At 38.5% G+C, this 17,957-nt stretch overlaps 1 protein-coding gene across 1 annotated transcript; it reads left to right on the top strand.

The window, feature by feature from the left end:
* The first annotated feature begins 3,339 nt into the window (after positions 1-3,339).
* PRELID3B (PRELI domain containing 3B) lies at positions 3,340-17,008 on the top strand. The gene is made up of 6 exons (XM_027850478.1): positions 3,340-4,648; positions 11,409-11,577; positions 12,872-12,961; positions 13,601-13,671; positions 13,789-13,891; positions 15,201-17,008. Exons 1-6 carry the CDS (start codon positions 4,617-4,619, stop codon positions 15,318-15,320), a joined length of 585 nt encoding a protein of 194 aa, XP_027706279.1. The 5' UTR covers positions 3,340-4,616; the 3' UTR covers positions 15,321-17,008.
* The last annotated feature ends 949 nt before the right edge of the window (positions 17,009-17,957 follow it).

Consider the following 17,957-nt stretch of genomic DNA (forward strand, 5'->3'; position numbering starts at 1 on the left):
TGATCCATTGCAGAAGTATTTAAAATCTCTAGTTTGTGCCCCACCCTCACCCCCAATCAATTTACTTTATTTCCTGGAAGCACAGGTAAAGTAAACAGGTTATCAACTTCCGATTCCAGTCTGTACCTTCTAATCCCCTCGGTCTGGAAGTAAAAGTCTTATTTTTAGAGACTGAAATGATTATACTTATTATTCAACAAACATTAAGTGCCCATTGTGTGTAGACTGTCAGATAAAGTCCCAGTCCTTAACTGAATTTAAAAGCCTAATAATATGAACGTTTCCCCTTTGGTCCTATTGATTGTTTTAATTCATACATCTTCCCCTTCTATCTCATCTGGGTCGGCAAGGTGGCAGCTTCTTCTAGTTAAAAAAAAGCTTTAAAAAGGTCTACAATAGGTGCCTCCACTTTCTCTCTTTTTACTCTTAACTCCACCTGGTTCTCCTACCCGTCTAATTGCTCCTCAGTCTCCTTTGCTGCATTCTCATCCAGATCATGCCCACTAAAACCATAGGTGTCTCCCAAGGTCCTGTCCTGTGTCCTCTTCTCTTCTCCCTCTATACTGCTTCATTTATCAGCTCCCATGAATTTAATTATAATCTCTTATGCCGATGATTCTCAAATCTACCTATCCTGCCCTAGCCTCTGTTGACCTCCAATCTCTAATCTCCAACTGCCTTTTAGACATTCAAACTGGATGTCTAGTAGATGTCCTAATTTCAGTATGTTAAAAACCAAACTCATTATCTTTTCCCCAGAATTTCTCCCCCCAACCACATTTCCTACCATCCTCCCAGTAGGTCAGGCTCATAATCTGTCATCCTAGATTTCTCACTATCTCTCACCCTCCTCATCCAATCTGTTGCCAAGGTCTGTCAACTTCACAACATCTCTCCAACATTCTCCTCTCTTCTAACACTGCTACCACTCTAGTATAGACCCTCCTCATCTCACATGTGGACTATTCCAATAGCCTATTGATGGGTCTGCCTGATTCAAGTTTCTCCCTACTCCAATCCATCTTCCAACCCCTAGAGTGATTTTCCTAAATTGCAGGTCCTATTATGTCACACACCCTGCCCCACCTCCAATAATGGGCACCCTACCACCTCCAGGATCAAATACAAAATTCTATGTTTGGCATTCAAAGCCCTTCATAACCTATCCCCTTCCTACCTTTCCACTATCATCCTCACTCTCTCCCAGTTTAATGGTTCTTTCCCTAATGGCTTACAAGCATGTCCATGTCTCCCCCCAGTCCTTATAACACACAGACACACAGACACATACTTACATCACACTCTCCTTTCCTTGACTTAAAACTCCCTGAGAAAGCCATCTACCCTTGTTGTCTCCAATTCTCTTTGTACTCTTTTAAACTCTCTGCAATTAGGCTTCCCACCTCAGTATTCAACTGAAACTTCTCTCCAAAGTTTCCAGGGCTCTCTTGCCAAAATTAATGGCCTCTTCTCAATCCTCACCTTTCTTGAACTTTCTGCAGCATGTCACTGTTGCTCATTCCTCCTGCATACTCTTTCCTCATTAAAAATGTTGCAGATACAACCCTTTCCTGATCCTCCCAATCTTTTCCCTCTAAAAACCTTCCCTCTTCCCAAGTTTCCTATTACTGTTAAGGTATCACCATCCTCCTAGTCATCCTGGTTCTCAACTGTTATTGAAGCTCTCAACTTACCCTAGATACCCTATCCATTACAATTTTTTATTTCTACCTTCTCAACTTTCATATATCTCCACTAAAAAAGCTGCCACCCCAGTACGGGCCCTCATCACCTCTTACCTGGACTATTGCCACAGTCTTCTCAATGGCCTCTGTCTCACATCTCTCTCTGATCCATTTTCCATTTGGTTGCCAAAATGATTTTTCTGAAGTGCTGGTTTGACCATGTTACCACTTTACTCAGAGAGCTCCAGTGGCTCCCTTTTACCTCCAGGATCATAAATAAGTCTTCTGTTTGGATATTTAAAGCTCTTCATAACTTGGTCCCTTTCAGCCTTACTATTCTCCCTATATTTAACTCCCCTCCATACACTTTTTGATCCAGCAACATTGGCCTACTTGCTGTTCCTTGAAGATGCCACTCTATATCCCATCTCCATTTGTATTGGCTGTGTCTCATGTCTGGAACACCCTCCCTTCTCACCTCATTCTCTTAGCTTTTCTGGCTTTCTTCAAGACTAAATAGGATTTGCCACTTTCTGCAGAAGGCCTTTGTTACCCCGCCTCCCTGTTAGTTGCCAATGCATTACCCATTTAGGTGATATTCCATCTATTCTGCATATATTTTATATGTAACTAGTTATTTACATGTTGTCTACCTCATTAGAAAGCTTCTTGAGGGCAGGGACAGTTTTTGCCTTTCTTTGTATCAGTTATTAACACAGTACCTATAACATAGTAAGGACTTAAATGCTTGTTGATTGACTAACTAAACCTAAGTATGCTGCCTTCTCCAATTCTCTGTAAGAAAAAAATAGAAATCTTGACCTGAGTGGTAGAATAACATTTTCTAAAATAAATAGACTAGGACTGCAAGATAGAGTGACCGGAGGCATTTCAACAATGTTCCAGGAATAGTAGGGACAAGCTGTTTTGAGCCCATGGTTCTTGAACAAGTGTTTTCTGTCCTGGCGTTGGTAACTTGGAATTTTAAAAAAAGATAGAGAGGATCTCCCATAATTCCTCCAAGCATCATCTTACTAAGAATTTAGGATAAATAGTATAAATTAAGCAAGTAAACAAATCAGAAATATAAAAAAAGAATAGAGCACTTTTAAGGTTTGCAAAGTGCATTAAATATTTTAACTCATTTGATAAATTCCATACAGTATTTTAAAAACCTCTATGTCAGCTATTATTATTAATAGAGATCACAAACTACTGTAATGATCTATATATATACCATCCAATCATATTACTTACTACAAATAGCACATTTTTTTTAAACTTCCTGCCTGGTAGTTTTCTTTTTTCTATAGAAAATGCTCTGGCTAGCTTACAATGTTATCTTCCCTTTTAGAATAGCTTGTTTTAAAACTTACATTTGATAAATTAAGCTACAAACAAAAATACAACAAAGATTAAGTCCCTGTTGTTATGTCCTGGGGGAAAAGTTTAAATAAGCCTTATTCCATGCCCTCCAAATTATGCCATATTCTAGAAAAGCTTATACATTTCTAAGTATACAGAATTTTAAGGACACAAGTAGCAAGTAGTAAAATGTGTAAAAATAGATTAAAACATATATATATATAGTATTCCAGCTAACACAAGTAATTTTTTAATAGTACGTTAGGAAAATTACCTAAAATGTCAACCCATAGTTTGTCCACACTGTTTGTACCATATAGTGGACTTTAAGTTATGCTATTCCCCTTACTTTGTAAACCATTGATAGATTGTGTTTTGTTTTGTTTTGTTTTTTGTGGTTTGTTGGTTTTTTTAACCTTTGTTCTTCCATTGGCTACCCAATACCTTGCAAATTGTAGGTGCTCAATAAATGAATTTAATTGGGATGCCTTCTCTTCACTCTCTCCACTATCATGTGTTGCCCATTCAGCTCATGGCCTAATACTCCGTGTTTCCAGTTATACTATCCCATTTGGCTCTCACTATGAAATCCTAAGAGATTATCATCCCATATTAATCCTTAACTATGTTTTCTTAAATTGTTATTTAACTTTTATTTATCTATGCTTTGTCTTCTTGAAAAGGGAGGTAAGTTCCTTTAGCTGGTAACATTTCTTGAATTTCTTCATCCACAACATCCAGCATAATACTCGATGAAATGCTTAAAACTGACGCCATGGTTACAGTCTTTCAAAGTTAATTTCCATTACTTCCCATCCTATTTAGTCTACGAGTCCCGGCCCCCATAAAATTGGCTTAAGAAAGATGGTGTTTTAAGTAAAATGCTTTGCTTAAGGAGTTAACACGAGAAATAAAAGACGCTTCATCCCCACCTAACAAGATGGTAATTAATGCTCCAATTGTCAGAACAGGTTTTTCCTGTTCAAATATCAGGATCGCTGCTGTTGATTTGAAACACCTCCTCGCCGGTACAGAGATCCAGAGATCCAGAGATCCCACGCAGCGGCTCCAGTTCGAACTCCGGAAGAAAACCCGCGGCCCTGGCAGATTTCAGGTGCTACAGGCGGCCGGCCGGCCGGCCGGCCACTCACTCCAGTCATTTGCACCCATGGCAGAGGGCGGCACCTTACTTACCCAGGGGGTAACTGCCTCCAGAGAGGAATCCTTATCTGCCCCCTGTACCATCGGGGTAAAAGCCAAATACTAACAGAGGTCACAGGTATCGTTTACGCAATACCAGGAAGAGGGCAGTGAGCCAACTGACGCCAGTTAACTCCGGCGCAGTAGGTCTTCTGGAGCAATGTGCGCGGTCCTTAAGGCGCCTGCGCATTGGTGTCTAACCCGGTTCGGAACGAAGGGCCGAGGAACTACGTCATGGGCGTCGCTCTACGTCTGCCCTTTCGGCGCCTGCGCGTTCTGTTGCCGGCAAGTGGAAGGGGGGTGGTGTCGACCCTTTTCCCATAGTGTACCTTAGCGCCGCCCGGACGTGTTCTGGTCGCCGGCACCATGAAGATTTGGACGTCAGAGCACGTTTTCGAGTAAGTTTGGGACTGTAGTATTGAGTCAGAGAAGCGGAAAGTGGGGGACGCGGAGGGGGACCCGAGTGGGGATGAGGGAGCGCTCAGAAGCGAACCGGCCTCCTCGGGCGCGCGCCCGAGAGGGAAGGGGAGCCCGAGCCGGGCCCACGCGCAGCCGAGGGGAGGCGAGCCCCGAATCCGTCAAGGTCATTGCCGGGGGTGGGCCTCCGGCTTAGCCCCCTTCTCGAGGAAAGGCCCCCTCAGCCCTGTCTCCTCGGGAGAGACCCCCTGCCCCAGGCGCCCTGGCTCGGGCTTTCCTCCCAGAGAGGGTCGGGAGTGGGGACAGCCCGGTTCCCTCGCCTGGGACATTGTGTTCTCTAAAGTTTATGCTTCCTCCTGGGCCGCCCCGACTTCTGCCTCTGTTAATGCCTGTCTCCAAAGTGGCCTTTGAGGTTTCGGGAGGGACGGCTGGCCTGGGCGCGGAGCATGTGCCGGCTGGTGTCAGAGGCGGGGAGGCGGGAAAGGAGTTGGTGGCAGCAGCTCGAGAGGTCGCCCGACTTGTTCGCGAGTTCCACACCCAGGAAAGGAGCCTTGTTGCTGAAAACAACACTTTGGTTTGGTGTGACATAAGGAGGTATGACGAGGAGGAAAAAAATTTCGCCTTCCTATTGACTTAACTCCACCTAATAAACTGATGATCTACCTGCAAAAGCAAGAGCTTTCATTGTTGCTTATTTTGGGAGAGGCAGTGTAGTCTTACTCCCTCTCCCCACTCCTCATCTCCCACCACCCCCAAAGCTAGAGGCTGTAACTTATTTTCTTTTTCTTTTTCCACCACCTTCATCAGAAGTCTAGCAGAAAATCCCTTCTTTTTTTCTGCAGAAGTGGGAGAATATGTTCAAATCCAGCCTCAGACACTTGATACCTACTAGCTGTGTGACTCTGGGCAAGTCACTTAACCGTGATTGCTTCACCAAAAAGAAAAAAAGTGGAAGAATATGCATCTAACTCTTAGACTTGATTGATGTGTTGTTTGGTTTTGCTGAGCAGCATTTTTTTCCCTCTTTTTTAAGTTCCTTATCACAAGAGATGGTTTCCTTGGTTTGAGAGAGAGAAGGGATATTTTTGGAAATGAAGGTAATGTAAAAATAAAAGATCTGATTAAAAATGTAAATGTGATTGAAATATTTTATATGCATCAACTGTTAAAAAAAAGATGTTCTATTTTGGCCTGTTTGCATTTCTGAAGGTGAGAGTTAGCAAGAGGCCCTTTTTTGGAACTTTGTGTTTTCTGATGTTATTTGGTTAGGTAGGCAGAAATGTCCTTACAGTTAAGGGCATAGACCTTGTGATGGAGAAAATAAGGTTCAGATCAAGTAGGTCTTTGGTAAATATGCAATAACCACTACCAAAACTGCAAAAGGATGTATTTTTTTTCTTAGAACTCTTGAGTCTCCAAGTACTTCTCTTTTCTCTCTCTCTCCCTCCCTCTTTGCTTTTTGGTGAGGCAGTTGGGGTTAAGTGACTTGCCCAAGGTCACACAGCTAGTAAGTGTTTTGTGTCTGAGACTGGATTTGAACTCAGGTTCTCCTGACTCCAAGGCCAGAGCTCTATCCACTTCACCACCTAGGTGCCCCTCTATTCTCTAAACATGACATATATTGTAAGTGAGAATTTCAGAGAAGAAAACTTTTTCGTTTTGGTGACCCTTACTTGGATGAAAAGTAAATCTTGAGACTGTAAATGAACCAGTCTTGGCAGGTTTGTGGAGAATTTTAAGTATGGGTTATGTAGTAGGTAGTCTTCAGAGGATCCATGATTTCACTGCTGTGGGCACCAGTTCCACTGGTAAAATCACAACTACTCCTCACCTCATTATCTTGTTCTTTAGCTAATCTTAGATCAGTTTAAATGAACAGATTTTTTTAAAAAAGCTTCAGAAGCTTTGAAAGGATCCTAGAATAGCTGTGTGTTTCTCTTTGGTGTTTTTTTTTTCTTCCAGTAATAAAAATAGTTTTACAAACCTTATTTCAGTTTACTGTCACAGTAGGCCTGGGAAGTAGGTACTATTACCATCCCCATTTTACAGATGGGGAAACTGGGGCAGACAGGTTAAGTAACTTACCTAGAGTCACAGAGTTAATTAGTATCTGAGGCTGGATTTGAACTCTTCCTGACTCCAGGCAGGTCCATCATTCTATCACTGTGTCACTTAGTTGTTTTATCAGTATCCTTAGTGTGCTGCTCAGATTATCCATCTGTTGTCTCTCATTCTTGCTGTATGATCTAACACCTTTTCTGATCATACATATCCTCAGTGATGTCTTTTATACTACTACTACTACTTCTTGCTACAGACTTACTGGAATTAGTAACATGCTTTAGCATAGTTATACCTCCCTTATCTTTTTCCATTGCTCATTGACTTATAATTTTTATTCCTCTCAGATCATGGTGTAATAAATTTTGGGAATGTGGATAAGTGGTAATTTTTTTTTCCCAAAGAAAAAATCCAAAATATGGTCAAATTTTTGGAACAGCATGTCCAGAGAACGCAGGACCTTTTTCATATAAGTTCCTTGAGGGCAGAGTCCTTGTGCCCCAACGAGTATTGAGGAAAGAGAAAAGTATCCATGTTTATAAAAAATATTCATAGCAATGATTTTTTGTTGTAGCAAAAAACTGGTTGGTTAGTTGTTGACCTTCATTCTCAAAAGAGGACCAAAATGATCTCACTATGTTAGAGCCAAGTTCCAGTGTGTCGAACTGTGGCTGATAAGACCAATACAAGCTCAAAATGCTCTACTACAGGTTGGGCACAAGTAGTCCATGTGAACATTTTGGGTAGATTCTCTAAATTTGTGCATCTCAAGTTTCTTTTGAGCTACTTCAATTCTGCTTTGCTCGTAGAGCACGCCACCTTCTTTGATAATGGCACACCATGCTGGGCAGGCCTGTGCCAGTGTCTCCATGTCACTAAATCAATTTCAGAGTTCTTCAGAGAGACCTTGAGAGTGTCCTTGTATCACTTCTACTGACCACCATGTAAACACTTGCCCTGTGTGAGTTCTCTGTGAAATAGTCTTTTAGGCAAGAGTACATTCCGCATTCAAATGGTATGGCCAGCCCATCGGAGTTGTGTTCTCTGCAATAGGGTTTGAATGGTTGGCGGTTTACTTAGAGAAAGGACCTCAGTTTCTAGTACCTTATCCTGCCAGGTGATCTTCAGAATCTTCCTAAGAAAACTATAATTCTGTGTGGCAAAAGAGGCATAGCACACATGACAATGTGACCTTGACAGCAAAGTTGATGATGAGGACAGCAGTTTTTTTTGGAAGTTATACAATGTAAGTGAAGATCTAGTCCAATACAGTCTAATCCAATAAAGATTTATTAGTACCTGCTATGTGCCAGGCACTGTGCTAAGTGCTGGGGATACAGTTAATAAAAAGAAAGCTAGAACCTGCCCGCAAAGAGCTTTCAATGTAAAGGGGGAGGCAACACAAAAGGAGCGAGGGAAGTGGTGAGGCAGAAACCAAGGCCGATGGTAGAAGGAAAAAACAGGTTTAAGGTCCAGCCCTGAGCAAACCAACATCAAAAGGAAAGAAGTTAGAAAGTGAATGATGGGGGAATATGAGGAAAAAAGACTGAAATTACTGTAGATCTCAGGAGAAAGAAAATCCAGTTATTGACCTTAAGTACAAGAAGATACACCAACAGGGAAGATATAAATAACAGAAGGGAATATATCTTTTAGATTATCTAAACAAGTCTATAAACATCTTAATATTTCAGCACAAAGGAAAAGGATTCAGATCTGATATGAGGCAGAGGATCCTGTGGATTCCCAAGAGAAGAACATGTTCCCAAATGGTATAAAAGAGAAATAAGAATTATGAAAACAAAATTTATGGCCTGCAGAGTGGAAATAATCTGAAAACTAGAAAAATTTAAATTGATGATGGCTAACCTCACCAAAAATAAAAACAAAAGAGAAGACAACTGGTTGCAGAAGCAAAGTCACAGACGTGAAGGACAATCTGGTGGAAGTATTAACATTAAAAGAAAACAATCTTCATACAAACCAAACGTTTCATCTTGAAGACAGGATGAATAGAGACAGATTCAGAAGTACTAGTTTCCCTAAAGAAATAATGAACATTATGATATAAGCAGAAATACAAGAAAACTGCCCAGGACTTCAATTGAAAGATTCCGCAGATCACGTACAAGAGAAAGAAAAATAAAATTATTCTGCAAACCCCAAGTCACCTGTGGTTAAATTGAATGATTCTGATGACAACTAATTTTGCAAGTGACCAGGAGGAAAACTTTGAAATATAAATTGAAGGAAATTCAAGTAACGCAAGCCTGTTCTGCACCCACCAGAAACCAAAAGGGGATTGGAATAATTTGTTTCAAAGAACAAAGGAGTTCAAAGTGCAACCCAAGATGACCACAAACTGATGAGCATATTCATCAGTGAAAAACGATGGTGTTCAATAAAAGTAAAGTTTTTAAAACATCCTACAAAGGAAATCAGATGTGAACAAACTATTTACTTTGCAAGTACCCTGGACAACAGAAATACAAGAGAAAAAAGAAGTGGAAGGAGGCATTGATTGTAGATGTCCTTTTCAAGAAGTTTAGCTATGAGAGGATATATAGGAGATAATAAGTAGCAGGAATGTATGGATCATTAAATGAGGGTTTTTTGAGGATGGAGGAGATAGGAGCATATCTGTAGACAGTAGGAAAGCAATCAATAGACATGGGAATCGGGGTGATGGAAAGGCAGTCAGCTGAAGAGGATGTGAAGTCAATCAACTAGCATTTAAGTATCTGCTGTGTGTCAGACACTACTAAGTGCTGGGGATACAAGGAAAGGCAAAAAAAATAGTCCCTGCCTTCAAGAAGCTCACAATCTAATGAAGGAAACAACATGCAAACAACTGTATCTATTTATATCTATCCATTTATAAAATAAATTGGGGCTAGTGTTAAGAAGAGTGCACTAAGATTAAAAAGGCCTGGGACAGACTTGCAGAAAGGGAGAAAGTCTCAGAAAGACCTGAGACTTGAAGAAAGCCAGGGAAGCGAGGATGCAGAGATAGAGTTCCAGGCATGTGGTTAAATTGAATGATTGAATGGGGAATAACCAGTGAAAACCTTCAGACTGTTGATGGAGTGACTATTAAAGAACCTGCTAGGAGGAGGAAGGTTATCATTGGAGTATGTGGAGGAGAGTAAGGTTTAAGAAGGCTGGAAAAATAAAGGGACTAGGTTATGAAGAACTAAGCCAAACAGAATTTTATTTGATCCTGAAAGTTCTAGGGAGCCACTGGAGTCTGTTGACTAGTAGAATGTTTTGCCCTGGCAAAGAGAAGGGCCACCTCTTCATGTGAAATGGGTAATGGAAGAAATAGTTGCAGAAGCCATTCTTAGTAAGGTGACATGAGAGAAGAGGAAGTTCTCTACAAATGATGTCAATTTTTTCTGTGAAATGTGAGGCAAGGTCATCACTCCAGGAGCTGAGGGAAGGGGCACTGAGAGGAGTGTGGAGGGGAGAAAAGGAGGTAAAGTTATTGGAGGGATGAAAATATTTGGAAAAGAGGCTGTGATGAATGGGATAGTAAATGGATAAGGATGATGGAAAAGGATTGCTGGGCTGCAGGGAGGGTCTGGTTGAGACTATGTAATGTATTTGTGGTGGAGCCCATTGAGCATGGTTTCATCAGAGTTAATACTGAAACATTTATGAGTCTGAGCTTAACAGGTAGCAAATTTTTTTTTAAATCTTGGTTGTGTTCTGAAAATTAAATCCAAAGCTCAGCATATTTATTTTTATGTCATTTTAGCTTCATGAGATTGAATGGAAAAGGCAAATAAACAGTCTAACAACATAATTTTGTCTGCTTGTTTCTGTGATTTATAACTTACAAAATATACATTTTGGTATGTTTTAGATAGGTCAAGATAGTAAAAATTAACTTTTATATTTTTAAACATTTTTCATAGAAACATTTGTCCATTGTTGTAGTAAAGTTCCAGAAATAAAAATGCTTGATTTTCTTGAACTCCTGCAGGGCCTGGGGTTGAATAGTTTCTGTTCTAGTAATTTAACTAGGCTATATGATCCATGCTTACTTTTAGAGGTTCCAAAGGCAATATGATATAATAGAATAAGGCAATAATATAATATAAATGTATTCTTAAATCTAAGAGATTTTTAGTATTCAATTATTTTTTGGTCCAAATTTGTAATTTCATTGACTCGTAAAATTATTTGAATGCTTCGTGTATGTGTGAGGTTCTTTTTTTGGGGGGGGGGGAATGAATGTGTGTGGAATTGAACAAATTCACTAATAGGATGGAAGATGAAGCTGAAAAACATACTAGAGCCACCTAGTCCACGCCCCTCATTTGCACAGAGGAGTAAATAAAGCCCAGAGAGGTTTTGACTTGCCCATAGTTCCACAGATAGTAACTAGCAGAGCTAATACTCAGATCCCAGTTCTTTGACTTCAAATTCACTGTACTGTACTGCCTCTATAATTAAATTGTGTAATAGGTAAATTGGACAAATGCGATCATTGATACTGTTACACTTTAAAGAAAAAATTGAAGTTGGTATTGCAATATGAGACTCAGAAAATATCCCCTTTCCCCCAATAAATTCATGCATCTTGAATTCTAAAGAATGATGTTTTTAAATTTCAGATATTCCAGAATATTCATGCACACCTCAAAAAATATTTTGATTTTTATTTTATTTTGGCAGCCACCCATGGGAAACAGTTACAACAGCTGCTATGCAGAAATACCCAAATCCTATGAATCCAAGTGTGGTTGGAGTTGATGTCTTAGACAGACATATAGATCCCACTGGGAAATTGCATAGCCATAGACTTCTCAGCACAGAGTGGGGAATGCCTTCTATTGTAAAATCAGTAAGTACATCTCTGCTCTGTGCCACCCCTGACTCCTGACTCTGTCCCATCCCCTCTCCTTTTTTCCCTCCTCATCACTCAGAAAATCAAATGGTAGATCTGAAGATGCAAAATCAGAGTGAAAGGAGTTTGGTTTTTGCACAGAACTGGTATTCCTATATTGATGATGGATCATCTCCTTTCTCCATATCTGTTTGATAAACTAGAATTAGAACTTCTCCCTTACATCCAAGAGAATGTACTGGTGCCACCTGACAAATTCTAAAAAGCTTGGACAATTAATTCTTTTTCCCTCTCTAAATATAGCTCTGGAAAAACAGGCTTGGAAAAAGCCCCTTGTGATTCAAATGGAGCTACCTGACCATGCCTTTAAACCCAGGTCACTCTGGCTAACCAGGTCCCATCCCAGGCCTCTCTTGTTCATTGTCTGAGTTTTGATGGCCCTGAGTGTAAATAGCACTCTGGCAGAAACTCCCAAGGGTCTTCCCCTCCCAGATTGATTCTTTTGTGATGGCAAACTAGGCCATCTTTTGTCTCAATTCTTACCTAGCCCTTAATCACTGAATGAGCTTTGCCTCGGACAAATATGCCTGGGAAAGACCTTAGCTTTTTTAAAAGGATAAAGTCTCCCACTGCATCCTGGACCATCACCAGTCTTCTTGACTTAATGTCTTGTCACTGGACTGATGACTGGAGGGGAGAGTGAGGCTGATGACCTTACACAGCTCTGCCTCATTTGAATCCAATTCACTCTCAAGTCAAGACATCACCCTCCTGATGTCATTGATCCTCTTTGAGAGCAAGAAGAACAATCCTCCTTACGTTTTGATTTCTATCATTCACCTGATTTTTAATTATCTCTGGGAAAACTTCCCTAATCTAGAAATGTTATCCATAGTGCTGATTCCTCTTAACCTCGCAGAAGCATTTCCCTTCCAACCTTTGTTTGTTTCATCTTGTTTTTAAGATCAAAGAGATGTTGATGTTTTTGTTTTAAAATGAGCCACATATTCATTTTCAAAATAATAATCAGAAGATGCTCTCAGAGTGTGGCATAGCATCAGACTCTGGGTTCCAATCCTAGCTCTGACACCAGCGAGTCATTGCTTCTCTTGAGCCTTAGTTTTCTTCTCTCTAAGATGGGGATAATTACACTTGCACTACCTACCTCAGAAAACTGTTGTGAGAAAAGTACTTTGTAAACCTTTAAGTGCTTTGTGAATAAGAACTTTTATTATTATTATGTAATAATTGCTGGTTTGAAATAGTCACTAATTCTTAATATTTCTCTTAGCTTATTGGTGCAGCAAGAACCAAAACATATGTGCAGGAACATTCTGTAGTTGATCCCATAGAGAAAACAATGGAGCTTAAATCCACTAATGTAAGTGATTTTTTTCTTATTCTCTTTTATTTTCGATATTGAAATGGTATTTATTTCTGTTTAACTTTTCAATATGGGGGTAAATAGTCTTTATGGGACAGGTAAACAACACAGTGGATAGAGCACCAGACCTGGAGTTGGGAAGACTTCAGTTCAAATCCAGCTTCAGAGACTCTGTAGCTGTGATGCCTTGGGCAAGTCACTTAACCCCTGTCTGCCTCAGTTTCCTCAACCGTAAAATGGGGATATTAATTGCACCTCCCTTCCAGAGTTGTTGTGAGGCTCAAATGAGATAATAATTACAAAGCACTTAGCAGAGTATCTGGCACACAATTAGTACTCCATAAATGATAGCTGTTGTAGTGGTCTAAAAAGTGAATGCATTTCTGGCATTGTTTCCGCATGTTTTATCCTCTGTCCCTCAGTAGTACTACTTCAATAATCTTGAGTGTTTCTGAGTAGCAGAGGATTTAAGAAAGATATGCTTATTTTGTATTTTCTAAGTTGGCCTCAATGAAAGACAGCAAGAAATTTAAGACTTGTAGAAGATAAACTAACATGGTACTTGGAAGATGACATTTGAATTTGTTTCAGTTTTAATAACTTATCAATTGATAATTTGGGGGTTTTGTCTTATAGATTTCATTTACAAATATGGTTTCAGTAGATGAGAGACTTATATATAAACCACATCCTCAACAACCAGGAAAGTAAGTAAAACTTTTTTAGGAAATCTAGTGCTTTGCTGGATTTTTAAATTATTTTAGATATTTCTAGTAGGGAGGGAAATGAGCATACTTAAACTGTTTAAATGTATCTTCCTTCAGGACCATTTTGACACAAGAAGCCATAATCACTGTGAAAGGAGTGAGCCTTAGCAGTTATCTAGAGGGACTGATGGAAAGTACAATATCATCTAATGCTAATAAAGTAAGTTATACTGTATTTCCATTTACTGACTTTTACATTCTTTGAGGTTTTCCTACTTTTTCTAAAATACCTCTGTGCTCTTATTAATTTACTTTTTAAATTATTCCTTCAACAATATAATAAGCAAAAGGTTGGGGAAAGGGGAACATAATGTATTTTGTAACTGTACACTTTTTTTTTTAACTAATCTGTGTTAAATATAAAAATATATTTATTTACTAAGTGCAAACCATCGTGCCAATTTGGTGCTGGGGCCACAGATGTAAAAAATATGTTCTTTGTTCCCTCACACATTGCCATCCCACCTTGAGCATGTTATTAATAATAAAAGGTACAACCATGATTTCATTATGCATTTTTTGTGAATGTTTTAGGCATAGCAAATGGAAATTGTTTGATACTTAAATTATATCCAACCTAATTGTTTGTTATTAGAAGTAATAATAGCTAATGGTTATATAGTACTTTACACATATTATATTATTATACCTTTTGATTATCACAGCACACCTGTGAGATAGATACTCTATAATTATCTTCATGTTACAGATGAGGAACCTGAGGCTGGTAGGTTAAATGACTTGCCATGGGGTCATACCACTAGTCTGAAATGGGATTGAAACTCAGGTCTTTCTGACACCAAATCCAACATGCTCTCCACCTCTCAAAAAACTTATATTCACTGAATCACTTTTAAGAGTAGTTTAATCATCAACTAACATTTCTTAATCACTTACTATGTGCCAGGCATTGTGCTGAGTACGGGGGATTCAAAGAAAGGAAGTTAAACTGAGAGGGTAGGTAGGCACTGACAGCTGAGAGGACATCTGCAGAAGTGGGGATTTGAGCTTACTCTTAAAACCAGGGAAACCAGGAGGTGCATATAAGGGGGCAGAATCTTCTGGATATGAGGTACAGCTTTGTGCAAAGTGAGCTGAAACTTCATGTTTGAGGAACTGCAGTTAGGCCTGTGTAGCTGGATCTCAGAGGGTATGGAAGGGAGTAAAGTGTAAGACGATCAAGTAGGAGTCAAGTAATGAAGGGCTTTAAATGCCTAACAGAAAACTTTTTTTTGATCCTGGAGGTAATAAGGAGCCCTTAGGCTCGTGGAGCAGAGCGGTGATATCGTCAGACCTACATTTTAGAAAAATTATTTTTGGCAACTGCTGAGTGACAAATCGATTGGTGTGGGGAGAGATTTAAGACAGACCATTAGAAGGCATATAGCAATTGTCCTGATAAGAGGTAATGATGGTAACCTTTGTTATTACTCAGTGATGACGAATGTATGTTATGAATTTTTTTTAAGGGTCGTGAAGCAATGGAATGGGTCATTAACAAATTAAATGCTGAGATTGAAGAGTTAACTGCTTCAGCAAGAGGAAGCATGAGGACACCTATGGCCGCAGCAGCATTTGTAGAGAAATGATAATGGCTATTTATATGAAACATTAATAGGTCCACCAGGTTCTCTGCAGGCTGGTAACATATTTATTCATATTTGGTATTTAAGAGGCATATCTGTATATTAGATAGTTATTCAGTTAGCTTGGAGAAAGGCTGCAACTTTTGATGGAAAAAGGAGAAGGTGCAGGGCTTCCCAACATATGGGATCAACTGGAATTAACATTACCCGAAAATACCATGCAATATCAAGTTTCCAGTATTTGAAGATTTAAGGATATTTTAAATGGATACCTCGACCAGAAACTGGCATGTTGAATTTTATAGCATTTAATTCATGAGACTCTACCTGGTTTTGGACCAACTCCAAAATGAAGCAGAGCTACCTTTTCTAGCATTATTGCTCAAGCGGTTTTCATGTTGTAATAACTTTCTTTGGAAAGAAGGAAAGTATATTACTTGAAATCCAAATACAAACCTTTTATTTGTACAAAAGTAATTGGCTTTGAAAAACTATGGCATTCTGAATTGGTACTTAAGTGATATTTTTGTAGTGAATACTATCATTAAAATGACATGTAACTCCCAGTATAAACCTGATTGCATTATATTACAGAGTACTGTATTGATTTGTCAAAATTTTGTGATATAATACAAACACGATCTATCTTGATTTTGGATTTGCAGAAGTATATATGATTTAGAATATTGAATTGTGAGCATATGATGTTCACTTTAAAATTTGAAGAGGAACCAAAATAAAAAATAAAGTTATTACCTGAATTTAAGAGCATCATAAAATTTAAACTAACAACTATTTGCATCTTTTAAGCATTTCACATAATGCTTAAATAACTTATGCAAAAATTGCCATGACTGAATCATGCATCAATAATTACTGTAGCATGATAAGTCAAATTATTTCACTGTAAAATAGTTAATTGCATCTTTTTGTTGTAGTATAGTAATTGACCACAAACAAGTCTTTTTTTACAATACATATCTGTGGATCATTTGATTTAATTTCTAGTTTGATTTCAAATATAAATTCTAGGTACATAGCTCACTTTGTAATCCAATGGTGCCACTGCCAAAAGAAGGAACTTAACCACAGCTAACCACTAAAGGAAATTGCACTGAAGCTTTTATTTGTGGAAAGTCCATACTTTTGGTAGCAGAGGGCCAACTGGAATACCAAAAAGCTATTCCAGAAAATGTTATATTTTGTTGAATATTTCAAAGCAGATAATTGTTAACTGCTAAACAGTATTTTCTGATTCTTGTAATTATTTCTATGATACTAAAGTTGCATATGGAATATTTTAAAAGGCAGTTAGATCTTGCCTTTAACTGTGCTTAACATAAGTTGGAACTTCTGTAAAGGTTTCCTATAGAAAAAACTAGTGTATATGTACATAAGCCACAGAAACATAAGTTTACCAAACTATTTAAAAATGAGTATTTTTTCTATTTAAAGTATTGTTTAGCTTAAGACTTTATTGATACATTTGTAAAAACAACTCTCAGAATCCATTAAGGTTTGTGATTTTTTTTTTGTAACAGATTGTTTTTACAACCGAAATGATATTTCAGCTAAACAAAATATACTAAATGTTAATACTTGATAAAAGTTGGCTGTGTCTGATTTCTGTAAGTTGTACTTGTTCAGAAAAAGGTGTTAATGCTTTCAGGATAAAATATTTCTAAACAAGGTTTTCTGTGTTTTTTTTTTCTGATCATTTATCAAATTATCTTTTATCCTCTGTAGTTCAGTAGTTGCCAAAAATGTGTTCTTCCTCTGGGGAACAGAAGGAGAATTAATTAGTTCAATTTAGAATGTCAGATTTAACATTGAAGAATAAGATTTGCTGTATCCCAAAAAAAACCCTTTCATTATGATTTCCAATTTTCTATTGACTATCAGATTAATGTTTCTGTTAAAATTTCCCAAAAACAATGTCTTTGAATTATGCAAATAAAGATCAAAAACAAAAATTCATAAAAATCACCACCTGGTGGCTCTATCCTCTTATAATGTGTTACTGAGTATTTGGGGAGGGAGGGAGGAGATAAGAAAGATTCATACCAACTGTTCTTGGGGAGTAAGGGAAGTTTTCCAGATTTGAAAATGAATTTAACTATAAAATGTTCTTAGTATTTGCTACTTGAGCTTTATATTTTATTTCAGGTTATACTACTTAGGACAATTTGGTCTATTTTTGGCTCCTCACAGAAGGTTTTGAATTCCCCAATAAGATTGTCCTTTGATGTAGTGTACTTGAAGTGGATTTTTTTCCCCCTTATGTTCTAGCACCTTCTATATTGGTTATTTTATTTCTTTATTTTACTACAAGGAATGGAGAATACAACCAGTTTACTGAGAAATCAGGGGTATTAATCGTGGATTAACCATGCTTGTGTAGCAACAAGTCAACTGCTTGAATTAGTTTTGCAGTAACTAATCCTATAAAGTTTATGTTTTTCCCACCTGAATTTCTTTTTGATTTTTAGATTGAGTTCCTTATTTCACCCAGTCTTGAAGTGCAGCTGGCATCCTGTAGGCCTGCTCTCACAACTGATCACAGCATGAGAGCTGGTCTGCTTCATTTTTGACTTGGTGGCCCCACCCTCTTTGGGCCCCTAGGGGCACACTATATTATTG

The sequence above is a fragment of the Vombatus ursinus genome, unplaced genomic scaffold (genome assembly GCF_900497805.2).
Source record: "Vombatus ursinus unplaced genomic scaffold, bare-nosed wombat genome assembly UNPS02000580.1, whole genome shotgun sequence".
Taxonomy (NCBI): domain Eukaryota; kingdom Metazoa; phylum Chordata; class Mammalia; order Diprotodontia; family Vombatidae; genus Vombatus; species Vombatus ursinus.